Source organism: Bufo bufo, chromosome 8, assembly GCF_905171765.1.
Source record: "Bufo bufo chromosome 8, aBufBuf1.1, whole genome shotgun sequence".
Classification (NCBI taxonomy): domain Eukaryota; kingdom Metazoa; phylum Chordata; class Amphibia; order Anura; family Bufonidae; genus Bufo; species Bufo bufo.
In genome coordinates this window covers 8,878,025-8,900,791 of record NC_053396.1, presented here as the reverse complement: position 1 = coordinate 8,900,791, position 22,767 = coordinate 8,878,025, and the positions used below count along the sequence as shown (strand labels likewise).

General features: G+C 47.3%; 1 protein-coding gene across 2 annotated transcripts; it reads left to right on the top strand.

Moving 5' to 3' along the window:
* The first annotated feature begins 6,621 nt into the window (after window positions 1-6,621).
* On the top strand, window positions 6,622-22,594 carry ALAD (aminolevulinate dehydratase). Of its 2 annotated transcripts, XR_005773846.1 has the most exons (13): window positions 6,622-6,701; window positions 12,986-13,114; window positions 13,188-13,238; window positions 16,736-16,832; window positions 17,112-17,247; window positions 17,530-17,613; window positions 17,702-17,790; window positions 18,803-18,858; window positions 19,352-19,439; window positions 19,603-19,689; window positions 21,551-21,680; window positions 22,076-22,341; window positions 22,376-22,594. XR_005773846.1 is itself a non-coding variant. In XM_040405115.1 (12 exons), exons 2-12 carry the CDS (start codon window positions 13,002-13,004, stop codon window positions 22,135-22,137), a joined length of 993 nt encoding a protein of 330 aa, XP_040261049.1. In that variant the 5' UTR covers window positions 6,622-6,701; window positions 12,986-13,001; the 3' UTR covers window positions 22,138-22,594. The 2 variants fall into 2 exon arrangements, 1 of the variants encoding a protein (XP_040261049.1); XM_040405115.1 differs by having other exon boundaries at window positions 22,076-22,594.
* The last annotated feature ends 173 nt before the right edge of the window (window positions 22,595-22,767 follow it).

The following is a 22,767-nucleotide window of genomic DNA, read 5'->3' as shown; positions in this document are numbered from 1 at the left end:
CCAGCCTGAACCTCCATGGGATTGACAGCGCATCTATTGCCACCGGGTTGTCCTCCCTGTAAAGGGAGCAATACTTCTCCACCTTGGTGTTGAACCTCGTTGCCATGAGATCGATCTCTGGCATGCCCCACCTGAGCGTTATCTCCTTGCAGACCTCTGGATGAAGTGACCATTCTCCGGTTGGAAGACCTCGGCTCAGACGATCCGCAATCACATTGTAAACTCTGCGAATGTGAACGGCTGATAAGTGGGTGAGGTTCAGTTCTGCCCAATCCAAAATCACCCCTATCTCTCTCAGGAGACTTTGTGACCTCGTGCCTCCCTGCTTGTTGATATACAGTACAGCGGTCATGCTGTCTGACTGTACCTTCACTGCCTTCCCTCGTATGATGGGAGCAAAATGAAGAAGAGCTAGTCCGATTGCTCTGATCTCCAGGAGATTCGATGACAATAACCTCTCCTGAGGTGTCAAGTTCCCTGGACTGTTTTGTCTTGAAGATGCGCACCCCAGCCTACTAGGGATGCGTCTGAAGTAAGTATGATCCAAGAGGGTTGGATCAGGGACTTGCCGTCCGTGAGGTGGGACCACCACCTCAGAGAGGATCGGACTTTGTAAGGCAGGGAGAGCACGGAATTGAGTCCCACCGGACTGTGATTCCACTTGGCTAATACTTCCGACTGGAGCGGACGTAGGTGCCATAATGCCCAAGGTACCGCCTCTGCGGTTGAAGACATTAGTCCCAACATCCTCATCCACGTTTGAATCGTTACCTGTTTTGGTACAGACAGAGAACGGGCTGTTTGTTGCACGGATTGCCTTCTTTCGGGAGTGAGATGAATTGTCATCCTGATTGAATCCACCATGAACCCCAGGAACCTTACCGAGGTGGCTGGTTGAAGTTGGGATTTGTCCCAATTGATTATCCATCCTAACTGATGTAGGAATGTAACAGCCTGTTGGATGTGTTGGGACAGGATCGCTTAGGAAGGAGCTCTGAGGAGCCAGTCGTCCAGGTATGGAACTATGCTCAGGCCCTGAAGCCTTAGAGCGGCCACCACAGAGACCACTACTTTGGTGAAAGTGTGTGGGGCTGAAGAAATCCCAAATGGGAGGGCCACAAACTGAAAATGTTTTAGGACCCCCCTGATGTTTACCGCGATCCTTAAGAATCTTCTGGACCCAGGATGGATGGGAATATGGAGATAAGCATCCTTGAGGTCTAAGGTTGCCAAGAAATCTCCCGGCATAAGAAGATTGGTCACTGACTGGATAGTTTCCATACGGAACTTCTTTTGTTTTATGAAACGGTTGAAGAACCTCAGATCTATAATCATCCTCCAACCACCGGTACTCTTGGGTACCAGGAAAACTGGGGAGTAGATACCTGTTCCCCTCTCCTGGAGAGGAACCTCTTCTAAGGCCCCCTTCTGGAAGTATTCTAGCAAGTAGCTTTCTAGAATCTTCTGCTTGTTGCTGGGAAGAAGCCTTGTCTGGACAAACTTGTCCAGAGGCAAACTGCTCAAGTCTACAAGGTAGCCATGAGAAATTACACGCAGGACCCAACTGTCCTGGATATGATCCTGCCAACAAGGTAGAAAGTGCTGTAGGCGGCCGCCTACGGGAATGTGGGGAGAAGGGGGCCCGAGATCTCCAGTCAGACCGGCTAAATACCAAGAGCCTCGAGGAGGCCCGCAATCAGAGCGCCGAGGACTTCTTGGGGGGGTCTAGAACCCCGAGAGGATCTTCCTCCTCTACGGGAACCCCAATTCCTCTGGGGTCTGGGTTGCGGTTCCGCTCTGGAACTATACCCCCTGCCCCGACCACGAAAGGACTGCTGGCGAAGGGACTTGCCCTTCTTGTCCGACAGTCCCTCCATTATGTGGTCCAGCTCTGCACCAAAGAGTTTGCCGGGTTCATAAGCCATGGCACAAAGGTTATGTTTTGAGGTCGTATCGGCCTTCCAAGGTTTCAACCAAAGCCGACGCCTGCCCGCGGTTGAAAGAGCCATGGTCTTGGATGCCAGCTTCAGTTGTTGTGGAGCTGCGTCACACAAGAAGTCAATGGCTAGGCTGGCCGTCTTACATGAGGCCAGAATGTCGTCCCTAGAGACCCCTTGGTCCAGGTCAGACTGGATTTGAGAAAATCTAGATTTTAGAAAATTCGCCACTTCGGACGAGGAAATAGCGACAGAGGCGGAAGCGGAGGCCGAGGAGTAAGCGCGCCTAAGGGCGCAGTCCGCCTTCCGGTCCATCGGGTCCAGCAAACTTGACCCGTCGTCTGAGGGGATCAGGGTCCTTCTGGATAATTTTGCTATCGCCATGTCCACTTTGGGGACAGGCCCCCAGGACGATACCTGACCCTCTGTAACCGGGAACACCGCCTTGAACCTTTTGGTCAACACTGGACCTTTCTCTGGTTTTCTCCACTCTGTTTTCATCAGAGACAGGAGAGAATCATCTGCTTTAAAGGCCCTAGGCCCCCTAGAGGCAGAGGATGAGGCTTCCCCCGGATCAACGTCCTGGTCCCCCGACCGGACGGATTTTAGTAGTCGCTGGGCCTTCTCCAGCGGAAAAAAATATGCAAAACCATCCTCCTCATCCGAGGAGGAAGAGGCTGAACCCTCTCTCGCCTCCTGACCCCCCGAGACCTCCATAGCACGATGGGGGGAGGAGGGACGATGACGCTTGGAGACCAGGGCACTCTTCAATTCCTGAATGGAGGCGTTGACCTGGGTCATGTTGGACTCCATGTACCCCTTCACCCAATCGACCACGTCGTGGACAGATGGCTCCAGCTGGGGGAGGGTCTTGACCCTGCAGGATGGGCACCGGGAGAAATCGTAAGAGTCCTCCAGGACGATCTGACAGTCATGGCACTGCAGGTGGCGCCTCTTGCCCGCGGACTTCCTGCTGGGCTCTCGCTCACCGTCACCGGTAGACGACATGGCTGAAAATTAAAAAGAGACATGAATTTAGCAAAATTCAAGAAAACAGTGCTTAATCGCAAGCTTCAGGATCTTTACCCAGAAGATCCTAGCAAGCTCTATATAAATCAGCACAAGAAGATTTTCAGCACACAGAGGTAACAACACTCTAGCACCAAACCACACTCAAGGTTGACAGCAAGCTGCGCTCCAGGAGACTGAACCTGGAGCTTCATCCAGTTTAAATAGGGTTTGTTGGCGCCAAAAAAGGAAGCCCCGCCACAAAGGGGGCGGGGTAAACCTCTGACTTTATATCTTAACTAAAAGAAAAAACTATATATTTTGGATCCAAAGAGGGACCCTGAAGCATTCAAAGGCCCCCCGCGGCCTTATAACGTGAAAATACACCTCCGGCCGACGATTCAATCGGCCGGAGCGAAAACCCGGAAGTGACAACACCTGACGTCACTTCCGCCGGAAGGCGGCGCCCGGCCAAACATGCGGGACGCCGCCACCGCCACTCCAGCACCCAGCTCAGAAAAGGTAAGCCCCACAGTAGCAGGGCTCTCAACAAGGGCGGCAAAGAGCGGCATAAACCGCAGGACCTCCTCCGCCGCACCGGGGGAGCGGAGCCGCTCCCAAGGGAACACACAAGACCCCCGAGATTTAAACAAAAAAAGGGGGGAAAAAACCGAAGGATGGAGGAGTGCACCACCCGTCCCGTCCTGTCCGCAGGACAGAAAAAAACACATGGGTTGGAGGGTCACTCCCCTCTTTATTGGGGGCAGGGAGGGCGTGTGCATGTCAGTGGTTTTTTTTGATTGTTTCATTAAAATTCCACCTGTCCTAACCAGTCCACAGGGGCAGAATACCCCATTTGTGCCACTGGTTAGGACGTAAGGGAAGATGTCTTTTCAGCTCCCCGTTTAGCGTGGCAAATCTCGTATCTGCCCGTCCATCTGTGTATAATGTGAGCAGACGCTTGCTGATCCGGGCGCATTCACATCCAGTCGGCTGAGCCAAATGTGTTTCCATCCGTCAGCAAATTCCTTAAATTCTCCGTGATTTATCAAGAGAAAAAAATATATAATAGGTTTAATGAGAACTTTGTGGAAAAATTAAAGCTGAGGGACAACTAAGATGGCCGCCGCCGCGGTAGTGGTCACCCAACTTTCCCAGGACTCTGAGTGTCACATCCTCCCCGCTCCTTTTTATCGGCTATGACAACCCCCCCGATGGCCATCCATTCAGCTGCCGCAGGGGTTGTCAGCCCATTTTTCTAATGGAAGGGATCAGGAACGGCTCTCCAGGTGTTGTGGAACTACAACTCCCAGCATGCACAGGCATGTTGGGAGTTGTAGTTTCACAATGGTTGTAGCTCCGAACCCTTTCCTAGCAATAAAATTTGCCTGTGTGGGGCGCTAGGAAAGCTGGACGACAACCAATATGGCTGCTGTGTCAACTCAAGATGGGAGTCAGACGCCGATCGCCCTGAGGGTTCACGTGTTTGGACAATCACTCCCAGCAGAGGTTCCTGGGGTTTATCAACGTCAAGAACTGGTTCTCGTTTTTCCTGTCTCTACACAGATTCGCCACCACGCCCGCTCCCGGAAGCTGTGCCCATAGATGCCAAGCTGTGGGTGACAGGCCTGTTCTGTGTCCCTTATAGAAGGGGGCCCCTGGGAGCGGCTGCGCTAGGCCATCTGTGATTAGGGTGGGACCCCCCACCATTCCTGAGAAAGAAGGGGCTGTAGTCGGACCCATTCACCTGGGGCAGCGCAGAGACCCATCCTAGTGATGTGCTGTCATACAGCGCCTTGAAAAAGTATTCACACCCCTTCAACTTTTCCACATTGTTTCTCGTTACACCCACAAACTTCAGTGTATTTTATGTGATCGACCAACACAAGGTACAAGTTTGTGAATGATACAAGGTTTTTAAAACTTTTAATAACTAAAAATCTGGAAACTGCGGCGTGCATTTATATTCAGCCCCCCAAAAAGTTCACCTTTGGTCTCATCTGACCAGAGCCCCTTCTACGTTTTCTGTGTCCCCTACATGGCTTGTGGCTTTCTTCTCGCCACTCTTCCATAAAGACCAGATTTGTGGAGCAGACGACTTATAGTTGTCCTGTGGACAGATTCTCCCACCTGAGCTGTGGATCTCTGCAGCTCCTCCACGGTGACCATGGACCTTCTTGGCTCCTTCTCTAATTAGTGCTCTCCTTGCCTGGGCTGTCAGTTTAGGTGGACGGCCATGTCTTGGTAGGTTTGCAGTTGTGCCATGCTCCTTCCATTTTTGGATGATGGATTGAGCAGTGCTCCGTGAGATGTTCAGAGCTTGGTTATAACCCTGCTTTACACTTCTCCACAACTTTCTCCCTGACCTGTCTGGTGTGTTCCTTGGTTTTCATGATGCTGTTTGATCACTGATGTTCTCTAATTAAACCTCTGAGGCCTTCACAGAACATCTAGAGTTAGGCCTCCTGCACACGACCGTATGGCTTTTTCAGTGTTTTGCGGTCCGTTTTTCACGGATCCGTTCCGTTTTTTGTTTCCGTTCTGTTTTTCCGTATGGCATATACAGTATACAGTAATTACATAGAAAAAATTGGGCTGGGCATAAAATTTTCAATAGATGGTTCTGCAAAAACGGATACGGAAGACGTACGGATGCATTTCCGTATGTGTTCTGTTTTTTTTGCGGACCCATTGACTTGAATGGAGCCACGGAACGTGATTTGCGGGCAATAATAGGACATGTTCTATCTTTCAACGGAAGGAAATACGGAAACGGAATGCATATGGAGTACATTCCGTTTTTTTGCGGAACCATTGAAATGAATGGTTCCGTATATGGAACGCAAAAAACGGCTAGTAAACGGAAAAAAAAGGAGGACTTTGTGTTGATCTATCACATAAAATCCCAATAAAATATATTAACGTTTGTGGGTGTAAGGTGAAAAAATGTTGTGTGAATACTTTTTCAAGGCACTATCACTATGCTGATCTCTCGAAGGAGAAGCCGCACGGACACCCCTTGCTCAGCGGCTATTCCTGTGGCAGCCGCTTTAGGCGCCCAATGCTCTAGCACATTCCTATGGTTGGCTAAAATGGACAATCCCTTTAAGTCCATGGTGGCAGCGATCATCTATGAACACCAGCAATTGCTCCCTTTCGTGCAGAACATTACCGTTTTGTCCTCGCCCCGCCCCGCTGCCCCCATATTCCTCTAACCTCCTGTAAAGGGGGGAATCGCAATGGCTTCCTTCACGCCGAGTTCCCAGCACTTGTCGCTCTCAAACTTGAGAATTTTATACTTGACGTATTTGCTGCCGGATTTCGCCAATGGTTTGTTGCAGTATGATTTCCGGCTGTGGAGTAGTAGTCCTTTCTTGACTAGGGAGCATGCTGTCAATCAGTCCCTGGAGAGCAGAGGAGCCCACAGCTGGAGAGGAGTGCAACTAATAAAGCGTAAAATCCTCATTGTGGCCGTCAGAGCAGCCAGCATAGTGGTGGGGGGTGACATGATAGACAGATGCATATGATAGACAAATAATAAACTAAAGAATTACTTTTTGATTTGAGGAATTTCCTTGTGTTTGCAATAGCTGTTCTGGAGCTGCAGTACCTAAAGGTGGCCACTGGGTGTCGTCAGTCTGTCATAAGGGCGTGTCGTATGGTAATGAGGGGGCGGGCCACAGGCAGTTTCCGGGGTAGATGTGTGTGGGTGACATGTGAGTGGAGCAGAGGACTGTGATCTGCTGCAGGGTGAGGGTGAGTGACCCGGGGGCTCTCTGTACACGGTGGGGTAGAGACTGCTCTGTACGTGTCCTTGCAGTGCATCATGGGGGATGCATTATAACATAAGACAAACTTTATTAACCCCTGCGAGGGAAAGTGCAGTGTCACAGCAGCAGCTCATACAGGCATTTCAGAATAGTGTCATTTATTAGGGGTCGTGGGGGGGGGGGGGGCTGTCCGTGCGAAGCTGCATCTTGCTCTTGCCAATACCTTCATGTGGTTGGCTGAAATGGACAATCCCTTTAAATCCCGTTACCATGGTGATCAGCCATGGACCCCCAGTAATTGTTCCCCTTTGTAAAGAATGTTCCCCTGAGAAATGGACAGGTTAGCGCGCAGTCATGTGACGATGCATTCCGTTTATTAAGGCGTCCGTGGGTTCTGGATTATCAGACGCCTGTCCTGCATTTCAGGTTTTCTGGATTAACAAACTGGTTTCATAAATCCTGTGTCAGATTAATAGACGGTTTAGTCGCCTGCGTCCAGTCTCGTGAAATTCCTCAGCGCTGTGCTGGATTATTCGATTTTCTGGATTATCAAGGGAAAGGAATATCATTGGTGCTGAACGGTTTACAACAGTTTTCCGGCAGAGTTTTCGCCGTTTTTAGTCTGCGCCATAGTTACATAGTAACATAGTACATAAGGCTTAAAAAATCCCTCCGTCCATCCAGTTCGGCCTGTCATCCTGCAAGTTGATCCAGACGAAGGCAAAAAAAACCCTGTGAGGTAGAAGCCAATTTTCCCCACTTTAGGGGAATAAAAAATTCCTTCCCGACTCCAATCAGGCATCAGAATAACTCCCTGGACCAACGACCCCTCTCTAGTAGCTATAGCCTGTAATATTATTACACTCCAGAAACACATCCAGGCCCCTCCTGAATTCCTTTATTGTACTCTCCATCACCACCTCCTCAGGCAGAGAGCTCCATAGTCTCACTGCTCTTACCGTAAAGAATCCTCTTCTATGTTTGTGTACAAACCTTCTTTCCTCCAGACGCAGAGGATGTCCCCTCGTCACAGTCCTGGGGATAAATAGATGATGGGAGAGATCTCTGTACTGACCCCTGATATATTTATACATAGTAATTAGATGAATAACCCTAATTTTGATAATCTTTCAGGGTACTGTAGTTGCCCCATTCCAGTTATTACTTTAGTTGCCCTCCTCTGGACCCTCTCCAGCTCCGTTATGTCTGCCTTGTTCACAGGAGCCCAGAACTGTACACAGTACTCCATGTGTGGTCTGACTAATGATTTGTAAAGTAGTAGGACTATGTTCTTATCACGGGCATCTATGCCCCTTCTGATGCAACCCATTATCTTATTGGCCTTGGCAGCAGCTGCCTGACACTGGTTTTTGCAGCTTAGTTTGCTGTTTATTAAAATTCCTAGGTCCTTTTCCATGTCAGTGTTACCGAGTGTTTTACCATTTAGTATGTACGGGTGACTTGCATTATTCCTTCCCATGTGCATAACCTTACATTTATCAGTGTTAAACCTCATCTGCCACTTATCTGCCCAAGAGTCCAATCTATCCAGATCCCTCTGTAGTATATATACAGTGTACTGTCCTCTGTAGTATATATACAGTATACTGTCCTCTGTAGTATATATACAGTATACTGTCCTCTGTAGTATATATATACAGTATACTGTCCTCTGTAGTATATATATATATATATACAGTATACTGTCCTCTGTAGTATATATACAGTGTACTGTCCTCTGTAGTATATATACAGTATACTGTCCTCTGTAGTATATATATATACAGTATACTGTCCTCTGTAGTATATATATACAGTATACTGTCCTCTGTAGTATATATACAGTATACTGTCCTCTGTAGTATATATATACAGTATACTGTCCTCTGTAGTATATATATACAGTATACTGTCCTCTGTAGTATATATACAGTATACTGTCCTCTGTAGTATATATACAGTATACTGTCCTCTGTAGTATATATATATATACAGTATACTGTCCTCTGTAGTATATATACAGTATACTGTCCTCTGTAGTATATATATATACAGTATACTGTCCTCTGTAGTATATATACAGTATACTGTCCTCTGTAGTATATATACAGTATACTGTCCTCTGTAGTACATATACAGTATACTGTCCTCTGTAGTATATATACAGTATACTGTCCTCTGTAGTATATATATATATACAGTATACTGTCCTCTGTAGTATATATACAGTATACTGTCCTCTGTAGTATATATATATATACAGTATACTGTCCTCTGTAGTATATATACAGTATACTGTCCTCTGTAGTATATATACAGTATACTGTCCTCTGTAGTACATATACAGTATACTGTCCTCTGTAGTATATATACAGTATACTGTCCTCTGTAGTATATATACAGTATACTGTCCTCTGTAGTATATATATACAGTATACTGTCCTCTGTAGTATATATATACAGTATACTGTCCTCTGTAGTATATATACAGTATACTGTCCTCTGTAGTATATATACAGTATACTGTCCTCTGTAGTATATATACAGTATACTGTCCTCTGTAGTGTATATATACAGTATACTGTCCTCTGTAGTATATATACAGTATACTGTCCTCTGTAGTATATATATATACAGTATACTGTCCTCTGTAGTATATATATACAGTATACTGTCCTCTGTAGTATATAATATATACAGTATACTGTCCTCTGTAGTATATAATATATACAGTATACTGTCCTCTGTAGTGTGTGTGTGTGTGTGTGTGTGTGTGTATATATATATATAAAATGAAAAAATTCCACAGCACATCCAAGGCGTAAAAAAGTAGAAAACGGCTTTATTCACCAGACCCGCAACGTTTCGATCCGCTCACTGGGATCTTTCTCAAGCAGTGACCTGTGAGCGGATCGAAATGTCGCGGGTCTGGTGAATAAAGCCGTTTTCTACTTTTTTACGCCTTGGATGTGCTGTGGAATTTTTTCATTTTATATACATTGGAGGTGGATCGCCTCTACAGCCGCTGGCACTCCGACCGTACCCTACAGACAGCTGTGCTGCCCACACCTCTCTACCTTTATCTATATACACTGCTCAAAAAAATAAAGGGAACACAAAAATAACACATCCTAGATCTGAATTAATTAAATATTCTTCTGAAATACTTTGTTCTTTACATAGTTGAATGTGCTGACAACAAAATCACACAAAAAAAAAAATGGAAATCAAATTTTTTAACCCATGGAGGTCTAGATTTGGAGTCACACTCAAAATTAAAGTAGAAAAACACACTACAGGCTGATCCAACTTTGATGTAATGTCCTTAAAACAAGTCAAAATGAGGCTCAGTAGTGTGTGTGGCCTCCACGTACCTGTATGACCTCCCTACAATGCCTGTGCATGCTCCTGATGAGGTGGCGGACGGTCTCCTGAGGGATCTCCTCCCAGACCTGGGCTAAAGCATCTGCCAACTCCTGGACAGTCTGTGGTGCAACGTGACGTTGGTGGATAGAGCGAGACATGATGTCCCAGATGTGCTCAATTGGATTCAGGTCTGGGGAACGGGCGGGCCAGTCCATAGCAGCAATGCCTTCTTCTTGCAGGAACTGCTGACACACTCCAGCCACATGAGGTCTAGCATTGTCTTGCATTAGGAGGAACCCAGGGCCAACAGCACCAGAATATGGTCTCACAAGGGGTCTGAGGATCTCATCTCGGTACCTAATGGCAGTCAGGCTACCTCTGGCGAGCACATGGAGGGCTGTGCGGCCCTCCAAAGAAATGCCACCCCACACCATTACTGACCCAATGCCAAAACGGTCATGCTGGAGGATGTTGCAGGCAGCAGAACGTTCTCCGCGGCGTCTCCAGACTCTGTCACGTCTGTCACATGTGCTCAGTGTGAACCTGCTTTCATCTGTGAAGAGCACAGGGCACCAGTGGCAAATTTTCCAATCTTGGTGTTTTCTGGCAAATGCCAAACGTCCTGCACGGTGTTGGGCTGTAAGAACAACCCCCACCTGTGGACGTCGGGCCCTCATATCACCCTCATGGAGTCTGTTTCTGACCGTTTGAGCAGACACATGCACATTTGTGGCCTGCTGGAGGTCATTTTGCAGGGCTCTGGCAGTTCTCCTCCTGTTCCTCCTTGCACAAAGGCGGAGGTAGCGGTCCTGCTGCTGGGTTGTTGCCCTCCTACGGCCTCCTCCACGTCTCCTGGTAGCGCCTCCATGCTCTGGACACTACGCTGACAGACACAGCAAACCTTCTTGCCACAGCTCGCATTGATGTGCCATCCTGGATAAGCTGCACTACCTGAGCCACTTGTGTAGGTTGTAGACTCCGTCTCATGCTACCACTAGAGTGAAAGCACCGCCAGCACTCAAAAGTGACCAAAACATCAGCCAGGAAGCATAGGAACTGAGAAGTGGTCTGTGGTCACCACCTGCAGAACCACTCCTTTATTGGGGGTGTCTTGCTAATTGCCTATAATTTCCACCTGTTGTCTATCCCATTTGCACAACAGCATGTGAAATTGATTGTCACTCAGTGTTGCTTCCTAAGTGGACAGTTTGATTTCACAGAAGTGGGATTGACTTGGAGTTACATTGTGTTGTTTAAGTGTTCCCTTTATTTTTTTGAGCAGTGTATATATATATCCAGAAAAAAGAGCGGCACTCCGGTAAGTAAAAGCAAGTGAACCCTTTATTCACCCAGGTGGTGCAACGTTTCGGCTCCAAACATGAGCCTTCCTCAAGCTTGAGTAAGGCTCATGTTTGGAGCCGAAACGTTGCAGCACCTGGGTGAATAAAGGGTTCACTTGCTTTTACTTACCGGAGTGCCGCTCTTTTTTCTGGATTTATTCATTGGGTTTACAAGTCCATTCCCCTTGAGACGTGCACCCGTACCTCTCCTCTGGAGCCAGTGCCGCCATTTTTCTTTATATATATATATATATATATATATATATATATATATATATATATATATACACACACACACAGTATACTGTCCTCTGTAGTATATGTATACTGTCCTCTATAGTGTGTATATATACAGTATACTGTCCTCTGTAGTATATATACAGTATACTGCCCTCTAGTGTGTGTGTGTGTGTATGTATATATATATATATATACAGAATACTGTCTTCTGTAGTGTGTGTGTGTGTATATATACTAGCGACATGACCCCAATTTCCAAGATGGGACTATCCCTTTAAATTTGGCACAGGGTGCTTCAGCATTCTTTGGTGGGAGACTGGCGTATGAAGTGCCCCCATATCTACTACAGTTACATGTGTGGTCGTAGTAGTTTTATTTGGATTGGGGTTTGTATGCTTTTACAACACAGCTAGGAATGTAATCCTGAGCGTAGGCGCCATTTTTATACATTTTGCATTTGTTTATATATTTTGGCCTCCATTATTATAATCCCCCCCTGATGAAAAGCGTGCTCTCCCTCCATTAGTGCAGGTCCCCGCGCTCAGCGTTTCTCTTATCTGAGACCTTCACATTGTAACCTCTGATGGCCGTCCATCCAGCTCGCCCCGCGGACGCCTCACTTGTAATCTTTCCAAATACCACAGATATTAAAGGGGTAGTGGCTGCGGTATAAATTCGTGGTTGGATGGGGAGGAGATGAACCCATGTTTATAAAAAAAATAAAAATCCTCATTCCAATATTGGGAAGCGTCCAGCTTCTTGCTTCCTTTCAGGTGGAGGACATATGGCTATGGTGTCCCTAGATGACAAACCTAGCAAAAGATGGAACCAGATGTATAGAAGGGAGCCGCTACTAATTTATTAGAATGGGTTCTTCCCTTATATTAAAAAAATGGAGTTCCCCTTTAAATTTATTTTTTGGGGAGAAGGGAAAGAGGTACAAATGTTTAGTCTTAAACTGATTGTCTGTGTTAGATAAAGGTCCCTTCTCGACCTTGTACGTCTGATAAACCAGAATAATCTACCGTCTTTCTCAGATTCAGGGTCATATTCTTCTCCTTGCAATGGGAGGATCATCCGTACATGAATGTTGTCCATTGTGGGGCTTTATAAATAAAGTTTATTGAAGAAGGGACAAAATTGATTGCCACTTTTTACTATATTAGGCCTCCGGTATTACTGGACTGTATAAATAAAGTTTATTAAAAAAGGGGCAGGAGTGGTTGCCCATAGCAACTATTGTGTTTTCATTTTCTGAAAACTTTATTCATACAGCTGTAATGAACAGTCCACCCCCTCACAAGTTTTGCTTTCTGGTTTACAGCTCTTTTACGCACAGAATGTCGGTGGACTCCATATTGCACAGTGGGTACTTTCACCCCGTCCTCCGGGCCTGGCAGACCACGGCGACCAGCCTCAATGCCTCCAATCTCATGTACCCCATCTTCATCACGTGAGTGGCGTCTAGTGGTCGCTGTCTTGTGGTTGTATTGTACTTTATGTCTCACTGTACATTTATATTACAGGGATAATGCTGATGCGGTGGAGCCGATCAACAGTCTGCCGGGGCAAGCTAGGTAAGTAGTCGCTGACTAATGTGACTTTATACCTAGGACTAGAACCTCCTGGCATGTAAACACTTGTATTCCCCATGGAATAAGAACTTTAGAGTGCAGGCAGGGAATGCTGGAAGATTTCAGCTGCGAAGGTACAGAATAGTGAGTGCAGCTCTGGAGTATAATACAGGATGTAACTCAGGATCAGTACAGGATAAGTAATGTATGTACACAGTGACTGCACCAGCAGAATAGTGAGTGCAGCTCTGGAGTATAATACAGGATGTAACTCAGGATCAGTACAGGATAAGTAATGTATGTACACAGTGACTGCACCAGCAGAATAGTGAGTGCAGCTCTGGAGTATAATACAGGATGTAACTCAGGATCAGTACAGGATAAGTAATGTATGTACACAGTGACTGCACCAGCAGAATAGTGAGTGCAGCTCTGGAGTATAATACAGAACATAAATTAAACTATATAATATATATACAGTGGAGGAAATAATTATTTGACCCCTCACTGATTTTGTAAGTTTGTCCAATGACAAAGAAATGAAAAGTCTCAGAACAGTATCATTTCAATGGTAGGTTTATTGTAACAGTGGCAGATAGCACATCAAAAGGAAAATCGAAAAAATAACTTTAAATAAAAGATAGCAACTGATTTGCATTTCATTGAGTGAAATAAGTATTTGAACCCCTACCAACCATTAAGGCTGGGTTCACACGAGCGTGTCCGGATTAGTTCCGGATGCGTCCCGGTGTGTTGCGGCAAACCCGCGCGAGTAGGAATGCAATTGCAGTCAGTTTTGACTGCGATTGCGTTCCGATGTTCAGTTTTTATCGCGCGTGTGCAATGTGTTTTGCACGCGCGTGATAAAAAACCGACTGTGGTACCCAGACCCGAACTTCTTCACAGAAGTTCAGGTTTGGGTTCGGTGTTGTGTAGATGTTATTATTTTCCCTTATAACATGGTTATAAGGGAAAATAATAGCATTCTGATTACAGAATGCATAGTAGGTGATCGATTGAGGGTTAAAAAAAAATAAAAATTAACTCACCTTCTCCGTTTGTTCGCGTAGTTCTCCCGGTCTTCAGTTCTTTAAAAAGATGAACTATGGGCTAAAGGACCTTTGGTGACGTCAGATCACATGCTCCATCACCACGGTGATGGACCATGTGATTGGAGCATGTGATCTTACGTCATCAAAGGTCCTTTAGCCCATAGTTCATCTTTTTAAAGAACTGAAGACCGGGAGAACTACGCGAACAAACGGAGAAGGTGAGTTAATTATTTTTTTTTTTTTTTACCCCTCAACTGATCACCTACTAAGCATTCTGTAATCAGAATGCTATTATTTTCCCTTATAACCATGTTATAAGGGAAAATAATACAGTGTATAGACAGTCTCCTAGCAACCGTGCGTGAAAATCGCACCGCATCCGCACTTGCTTGCGGATGCATGCGATTTTCACGCAACCCCATTCACTTCTATGGGGTCTGCGTTGCGTGAAAAACGCAGAATATAGAGCATGCTGCGATTTTCACGCAACGCATAAGTGATGCGTGAAAATCATCGCTCATCTGAACAGCCCCATTGAAATGAATGGGTCCAGATTCAGTGCGGGTGCAATGCGTTCACCTACCGCATTGCACCCGCGCGGAAATCTCGCCCGTGTGAACGCAGCCTAAGAGTTCTGGCTCCCACAGAGTGGTTAGACACTTCTACTCAATTAGTCACCCTCATTAAGGACACCTGTCTTAACTAGTCACCTGTATAAAAGACACCTGTCCACAGAATCAATCAATCAAGCAGACTCCAAACTCTCCAACATGGGAAAGACCAAAGAGCTGTCCAAGGATGTCAGAGACAAAATTGTAGACCTGCACAAGGCTGGAATGGGCTACAAAACCATTAGCAAGAAGCAGGGAGAGAAGGTGACAACTGTTGGTGCGATTGTTCGAAAATGGAAGGAGCACAAAATGACCATCAATCGACCTCGCTCTGGGGCTCCACGCAAGATCTCACCTCGTGGGGTGTCAATGGTTCTGAGAAAGGTGAAAAAGCATCCTAGAACTACACCGGAGGAGTTAGTTAATGACCTCAAATTAGCAGGGACCACAGTCACCAAGAAAACCATTGGAAACACATTACACCGCAATGGATTAAAATCCTGCAGGGCTCGCAAGGTCCCCCTGCTCAGGAAGGCACATGTGCAGGCCCGTCTGAAGTTTGCCAATGAACACCTGAATGATTCAGAGAGTGACTGGGAGAAGGTGCTGTGGTCTGATGAGACCAAAATAGAGCTCTTTGGCATTAACTCAACTCGCTGTGTTTGGAGGAAGAAAAATGCTGCCTATGACCCCCAAAACACCGTCCCCACCGTCAAGCATGGGGGTGGAAACATTTTGCTTTGGGGGTGTTTTTCTGCTAAGGGCACAGGACAACTTATTCGCATTAACGGGAAAATGGACGGAGCCATGTATCGTGAAATCCTGAGCGACAACCTCCTTCCCTCTGCCAGGAAACTGAAAATGGGTTGTGGATGGGTGTTCCAGCACGACAATGACCCAAAACATACAGCAAAGGCCACAAAGGAGTGGCTCAAGAAGAAGCACATTAAGGTCATGGAGTGGCCTAGTCAGTCTCCGGACCTTAATCCAATCGAAAACCTATGGAGGGAGCTCAAGCTCAGAGTTGCACAGAGACAGCCTCGAAACCTTAGGGATTTAGAGATGATCTGCAAAGAGGAGTGGACCAACATTCCTCCTAAAATGTGCGCAAACTTGGTCATCAATTACAAGGAACGTTTGACCTCTGTGCTTGCAAACAAGGGTTTTTCCACCAAGTATTAAGTCTTTGTTTGTTAGAGGGTTCAAATACTTATTTCACTCAATGAAATGCAAATCAGTTGCTATCTTTTATTTAAAGTTATTTTTTCGATTTTCCTTTTGATGTGCTATCTGCCACTGTTACAATAAACCTACCATTGAAATGATACTGTTCTGAGACTTTTCATTTCTTTGTCATTGGACAAACTTACAAAATCAGTGAGGGGTCAAATAATTATTTCCTCCACTGTATGAGGTGATGAGATGAGGACTTTCCCCATGTAGCTCTGTGCTCGAAATTCCAGGTTATGGAAAGATGCTTTTGAGTGGGTCGATCGCATTACCAGGCTCTATGGCACCTTTGTTGAGCTCCAGTAGGTTGGGCTCACAAATCTATACTGCCAAAGGTTAAAGGGAGAACCCTGTATAATAAATGAATGGAATTGGACTGTAAGCTCTGTAGGTCAGGGTCAGTCTTCTTGCTGCGCTGCCTGTAGAGTGCAGGAGACGATATCTGCTGTGTGTGCACATTGCTCTCCTCCCTCCCAGATAAGACTTCTGGAGCCAGGAGCCGGCTGTTTGGCTCTGATATAGAACCACATGGTAATGTCCTCATTCATCTGTAGTGGGACATGACACGTGTACTGGTATGTGCAGATCTTTGTACTTGTCTTCTCAGATATGGAGTGAACAAGCTGGAGGAGAAGCTGCGCCCCCTTGTGGAGGATGGCCTGAAGTGCGTTCTGATCTTTGGTGTCCCGAGCAACGTCACAAAGGTAATGGCGATCCTAGTCCTTTTTTTCTATTTTATTCATTAAAGGAAACATAACAGGTTATCACCTGGTTATCATCTAACCCAGATCCTGATCAGTAGGGTTCTGACTACTGGGACCCCTACAATCACAAGATTGGAGGTCCCTGACACTCTGCAGCAGTCGCATAGAGAGGAATGGAGTGTCAGACTGGTGCTCCATTTATTTGGGGGACACCCGGACTCCCTGTTCTTGCAGTCATCAGACGTCCACCAATCACACACCATCCTTTTCTATTCTCAGGATGATCGAGGATCAGCAGCTGATGCAGACGACACACCGGCCATCCTGGCTATCCGGAAGATCCGCAGTCTCTTTCCCCAGCTGCTCATCGCTTGTGACGTTTGCCTGTGTCCTTACACCTCCCATGGACACTGTGGTGAGTCTAGGCCTAGGGATGTCCAGGATTAGAATCAATGTCCACATCTTCCAAAAACAGCGCCTCCCCTGTCCACAGGTCGTAGGTGGTATTGCAGCTTCTGCCATACCAGACGCGACCATGGACAGGTTTCTAGTCTGTTGCTGGAAGAAAGCAGCCATGTTTTCTAATCCTGAAAAGCACCAGCGCCCTTATTAGCCCCGTGTTAGGGATCAGAGCGATGGTGCAGGGTGGGTTGGAGCTGTCTCTGCTGTATAACTCACACATCCTTGGTTCCTGTAGGAATCCTTCGAGAAGATGGCAGCCTCCAGAACGAGGCCAGCTGTCAGCGACTAGCCGAGGTAGCTCTGGCGTATGCACGTGCAGGTAACATATAGAAGCCTTTATTTTATCTCTTAAGTTTCCGTCCTCCCTTACTGTGTTTTCAGACCCCATTTCTTGTTCTGTGCCGCAGGGTGTCATGTGGTTGCGCCCTCCGATATGATGGATGGGAGGATTGGAGCCATTAAGAAGGCGTTAATATCCAATGACTTTGGGAATAAGGTGAGTCTGTGTTCTCCATATAAAAGACCACTCCCTACGCTTTTTGGGTCATAACCTTCCTGCACTGCACCGTAATAAGACTGCATGGGTGCACCACACTGCGCTGTGACGGCAGAGGCTGAGATGCTGTGCCAGCACCATCCGCAGTGGGTGTCAACTGCGACATACTGCTGACACCCCCCCCCTGCAATGATTGGCCTCAGATGTCACGGTTGTCAAGTGATGGGGCTGACCTGCAATACCAGATACAGCCTGTGATCAAGAGCGGCGTCGTATCTGGAGAAATCTCAGGGGTTGTGCCCACATATTAACATATCCCCTATCTACAGCATAGTGGATATGCTTCTGATCATTGGGGAGTCCTCCCAGTGAATGGAGCGGCAGTGGACCTTGCTGCTCCATTCATTCTCCAAGGGACTGCCGGGTCTCCAGTAGTCCCATAAATGGAGCAGCAGCGCACATGCTCGCCTGCCACTCCTTCATTTGGGGGATTCGTGACCCTTATCATGTTCGATGGAGGTCTTAGGGGTGGGACCCCCACCGGCCAGATGTTTATCCCCTTTGCTGTAGATAGGGGATATGCTTCTATGTTGGCGGGGTTGTTCACTCTAGAGCCCCTTTTGGGCAGACCCCTGGCATGGCCTGGACCTGTGGAGGGAAGCATATTTACCTGATCCCTGCCACTAGGTTCCAGCTCCTTTGCTTCCTTCTACCTCTTTGGTCTCCATCCATCAACATTTGGTTTGATGCGAGTGAGGTGGCTACTGCTATGACATGTCCTCCATGCGTCTTGACACTGGCGGACACGTCACCGAAGCGGCCAGATGTTGACGTGAGGAGACCCCTTGCGGTGATCAGGTAGGTAGGATTCCCTCCACAGGTCTGGCCAAGCTGGAGGCCTCTCACCAAAAGGCCCCCAGGGATGAACCCTTTAAGGGGATTTTCAAATAGAATTTATTAATGATGAATATTAATAGTAAAATATATATATATTTTTTCTTTTATAACCCAGGTTTCGGTCTTGAGTTACAGCGCAAAATTTGCCTCTTGCTTCTACGGCCCATTCAGGTATGTGTAAAGCTGGCCGTATGGGTTAGATAGTTGTCGGCCACATGTGGTCAGCTGTCCCTCCGCGTTCCCACCATGCACATGTGGGGGGATAAGGGAGAAAGCCTTCGGCGGTGACATATGAGAGGTGTTTGTGAGCAGCACAGGTCACATTGACGATAATTCTCTATGTATTTACATGGCAAACTGGTTTGTGGGGTGTAACGGAGGGGTCGGGAACGTAATTACAGGACCGGGCCCCAAGATAGTGAGAATCTCTTCTACACGTTCTCTGCTGCCTGCAGCAGTCTAACCTCTCCAGGGCATAAAGGGTTAAGAGTCTGGAAGGCGTCCCAGCTGTGAGATGGTGGACTTTATACTGGAGTAGCTGAGAAACAATCAGCGCTGGGTTTAATATAAAAGCATGTACCGTCGGTGTTGTCATAGGGTCGATGTTGTTTTTTTTAAAATTATATATATATATAGATTTTTTTTTTTTCCCTTTCAATTACAGAGACGCGGCTCAGTCCAAACCTGCATTCGGAGACCGGAAATGTTACCAGTTACCTCCTGGCGCAAGAGGACTGGCCAGCAGGGCGGTGGTAAGGAGGGCGACCATATTCATCCCGATCTGGGCACGGGGGTCCTAGAGAGAATATAGTGAACGGCGGATAGATGAGGATTCTTTGTACTTCATGTTTCTTTTATTTTAAGCTAGGACTCCTACACCCATAGTCTTCTCACCATGCTTTCTCACCTGGACAGGACCGTGATGTACGTGAAGGTGCCGACATGTTGATGGTGAAGCCTGGAATGCCGTATTTGGACCTTGTTAGAGAAGTCAAGAATAAGGTAAGACTCCGTCTTCACCTGTAAGGTTTTTAAGGCGCTCAGATTTTCAGATACTGAAAAGCATGGCAATAGAGTTACTTCATAAAGTGCTACTCACTGAAGCCACCAGTAGGGGGAGCTCACTGCATACTATCTGCCTGCAGCCACCACTAGGGGGAGCTTACTGCATATACTGTCTTCCTGCAGCCACCACTAGGGGGAGCTCACTGCATACTATCTGCCTGCAGCCACCACTAGGGGGAGCTTACTGCAAACTGTCAGCCTGCAGCCACCACTAGGGGGAGCTCACTGCATACTGTCTTCCTGTTGTCACCACTAGGGGGAGCTCACTGCATACCGTCTTCCTGTTGTCACCACTAGGGGGAGCTCACTGCATACTGTCTTCCTGTTGTCACCACTAAGGGGAGCTCACTGCATACTGTCTTCCTGTTGTCACCACTAGGGGGAGCTCACTGCATACTATCTGCCTGCAGCCACCACTAGGGGAGCTCACTGCATACTGTCTTCCTGTTGTCACCACTTGGGGGAGCTCACTGCATACCGTCTTCCTGTTGTCACCACTAGGGGGAGCTCACTGCATACTGTCTTCCTGTTGTCACCACTAGGGGAGCTCACTGCATACTGTCTTCCTGTTGTCACTACTATGGGGGAGCTCACTGCATACTGTCTTCCTGTTGTAACCACTAGGGGGAGCTCACTGCATACTATCTGCCTGCAGCCACCACTAGGGGGAGCTCACTGCATACTGTCTTCCTGTTGTCACCACTAAGGGGAGCTCACTGCATACTGTCTTCCTGCAGCCACCACTAGGGGGCGCTCACTGCATACTATCTGCCTGCAGCCACCACTAGGGGGAGCTCACTGCATACTGTGTTCCTGTTGTCACTACTGGGGGGAGCTCACTGTAAATTGTCTGCCTGCAGCAACCGCTAGGGAGAGCTCACTGCATACCGTCTTCCTGTTGTCACCACTAGGGGGAGCTCACTGCATACTGTCTTCCTGTTGTCACGACTAGGGGGAGCTCACTGCATACTGTCTTCCTGTTGTCACCACTAGGGGGAGCTCACTGCATACTGTCTTCCTGTTGTCACCACTAGGGGGAGCTCTCTGCATACTGTCTTCCTGTTGTCACCACTAGGGAGAGCTCACTGCATACCGTCTTCCTGTTGTCACCATTAGGGGGAGCTCACTGCATACTGTCTTCCTGTTGTCACTACTAGGGGGAGCTCACTGTAAATTGTCTGCCTGCAGCAACCGCTAGGGAGAGCTCACTGCATACCGTCTTCCTGTTGTCACCACTAGGGGGAGCTCACTGCATACTGTCTTCCTGTTGTCACCAGGGGGGAGCTCACTGCATACTGTCTTCCTGTTGTCACCACTAGGGAGAGCTCACTGCATACTGTCTTCCTGTTGTCACCACTAGGGGGAACTCACTGCATACTGTCTTCCTGTTGTCACCACTAGGGGGAGCTCACTGCATACTGTCTTCCTGTTGTCACCACTAGGGGGAGCTCACTGCATACGGTCTTCCTGTTGTCACCACTAGGGGGAGCTCACTGCATACTGTCTTCCTGTTGTCACCACTAGGGGGAGCTCACTGCATACTGTCTTCCTGTTGTCACTACTATGGGGGAGCTCACTGCATACTGTCTTCCTGTTGTCACCACTAGGGGGAGCTCACTGCAGGTCGCAGAATTTTATCATAAAACCTGCCTATGCAGGGGATTCGGAGCTCTGTATCAGAAAGACATCATTACATTAATCAGTGCAGAATTATGGACCTGAAAATGTCATGATGATGAAGATACACGTCATTTCCAGTAATGATAGAAGCTAATATGTCCCACCTCCATTATTTCAGCACCCTGACCTCCCACTAGCCGTGTATCACGTGTCGGGGGAGTATGCCATGCTGTGGCATGGAGCACAGGCCGGAGCCTTTGACCTCAAGGTAGCGGTATTAGAAGCCATGACTGGATTCAGGAGAGCGGGTGAGTATAATGGACATATTATGATCCGTGACCTCAAAAACTTTTGAGTCCTGGATTTATCTTTTTTTGGAGAAACTTGGTGACTGCCACCTAGCTGCTGTTCTACCCGGCTTTGCCAGACTCTGCTTGGTAATGCAGCGGTACAAGAGCAAGGGGATGTAGCACTGGATACGTAGACGGATTTGCTGAAGTTGGTTGTCATCCAGGTTTTCTCCACTAACAGCGCCACACCTTCCCACAGGCTGTGCCTGGTATTTCACCTCTGTTACAGTGAAGTGTGGCCGAGCTGCAATACCACACACAACCTGTGGACAGGGGTGGCGCTTTTTTTTTTTAAAAATAAAGCTTGCATATGTCCCCCGATGCACTGAATGATTTGATTACCTCTCTTGCAGGCGCTGACATCATCATCACCTATTACGCCCCGCAACTCCTCAAGTGGGTGAAGGAACTGTGAGGTGGACAGAACCCACGTACCCGGATCCATGTGCAGCCTAGAGATCCGACGCCAGGGCTTCAGCGCTCAGATCCAGATTGTACTGGGATAGTCTCGCTAGGGTAGACTTGCACTGAGAGTACTATTAACCCCTTCATGCTGGGTGCCAATGGCACAATATCCGATCTGTGTCCTGGTCGCCATCTTGCTCCCTTTCTGGCAGCTGTGAGAAAAAGCGCCGACCGCCGGTGTAAATGAGCGCACCGCCAGTACTTGTGATCTGTGAGTGACTGCACCAGGCCTGTACAATAGTGTGCAGACCCAGAGTAGTCACCCGCCGTCTGCATCACCCGTTGCTAAGCAACTGCCTGAGCAGATTCTTCATTGACATCCCTAGTCCACGATTACCATGGGAATCTCCCGGTTATTAGAAGAGTTTCCCTTCAAGAATTGTGTTTTCTCACCTTCCCCCCCCCCCCCCCCCCCCCCCCCCCAAAAAAAAATCGGACATTCAGAACCTTAAAGATCAGTTTTGGATGTCATTGTTTGTTTTTTTAAATAAAGTTTTTATTGTTATTGATTTTAAGGTTTGCTTTTAGCGTCTCCATAGTATTCATTTACCGCATTGTGTTCCGGTTTTCTCCTATTTGC

Excerpts from the sequence above, each read along its gene's own strand:
- ALAD (XM_040405115.1), top strand. The coding sequence starts at position 13,002 with ATGTCGGTGGACTCCATATTGCACAGTGGGTACTTTCACCCCGTCCTC. Across the intron at positions 13,239-16,735 it reads AGTCTGCCGGGGCAAGCTAG|ATATGGAGTGAACAAGCTGG; the intron begins GTAAGTAGTCGC and ends TTGTCTTCTCAG. Across the intron at positions 19,690-21,550 it reads TTAGAGAAGTCAAGAATAAG|CACCCTGACCTCCCACTAGC; the intron begins GTAAGACTCCGT and ends CCATTATTTCAG.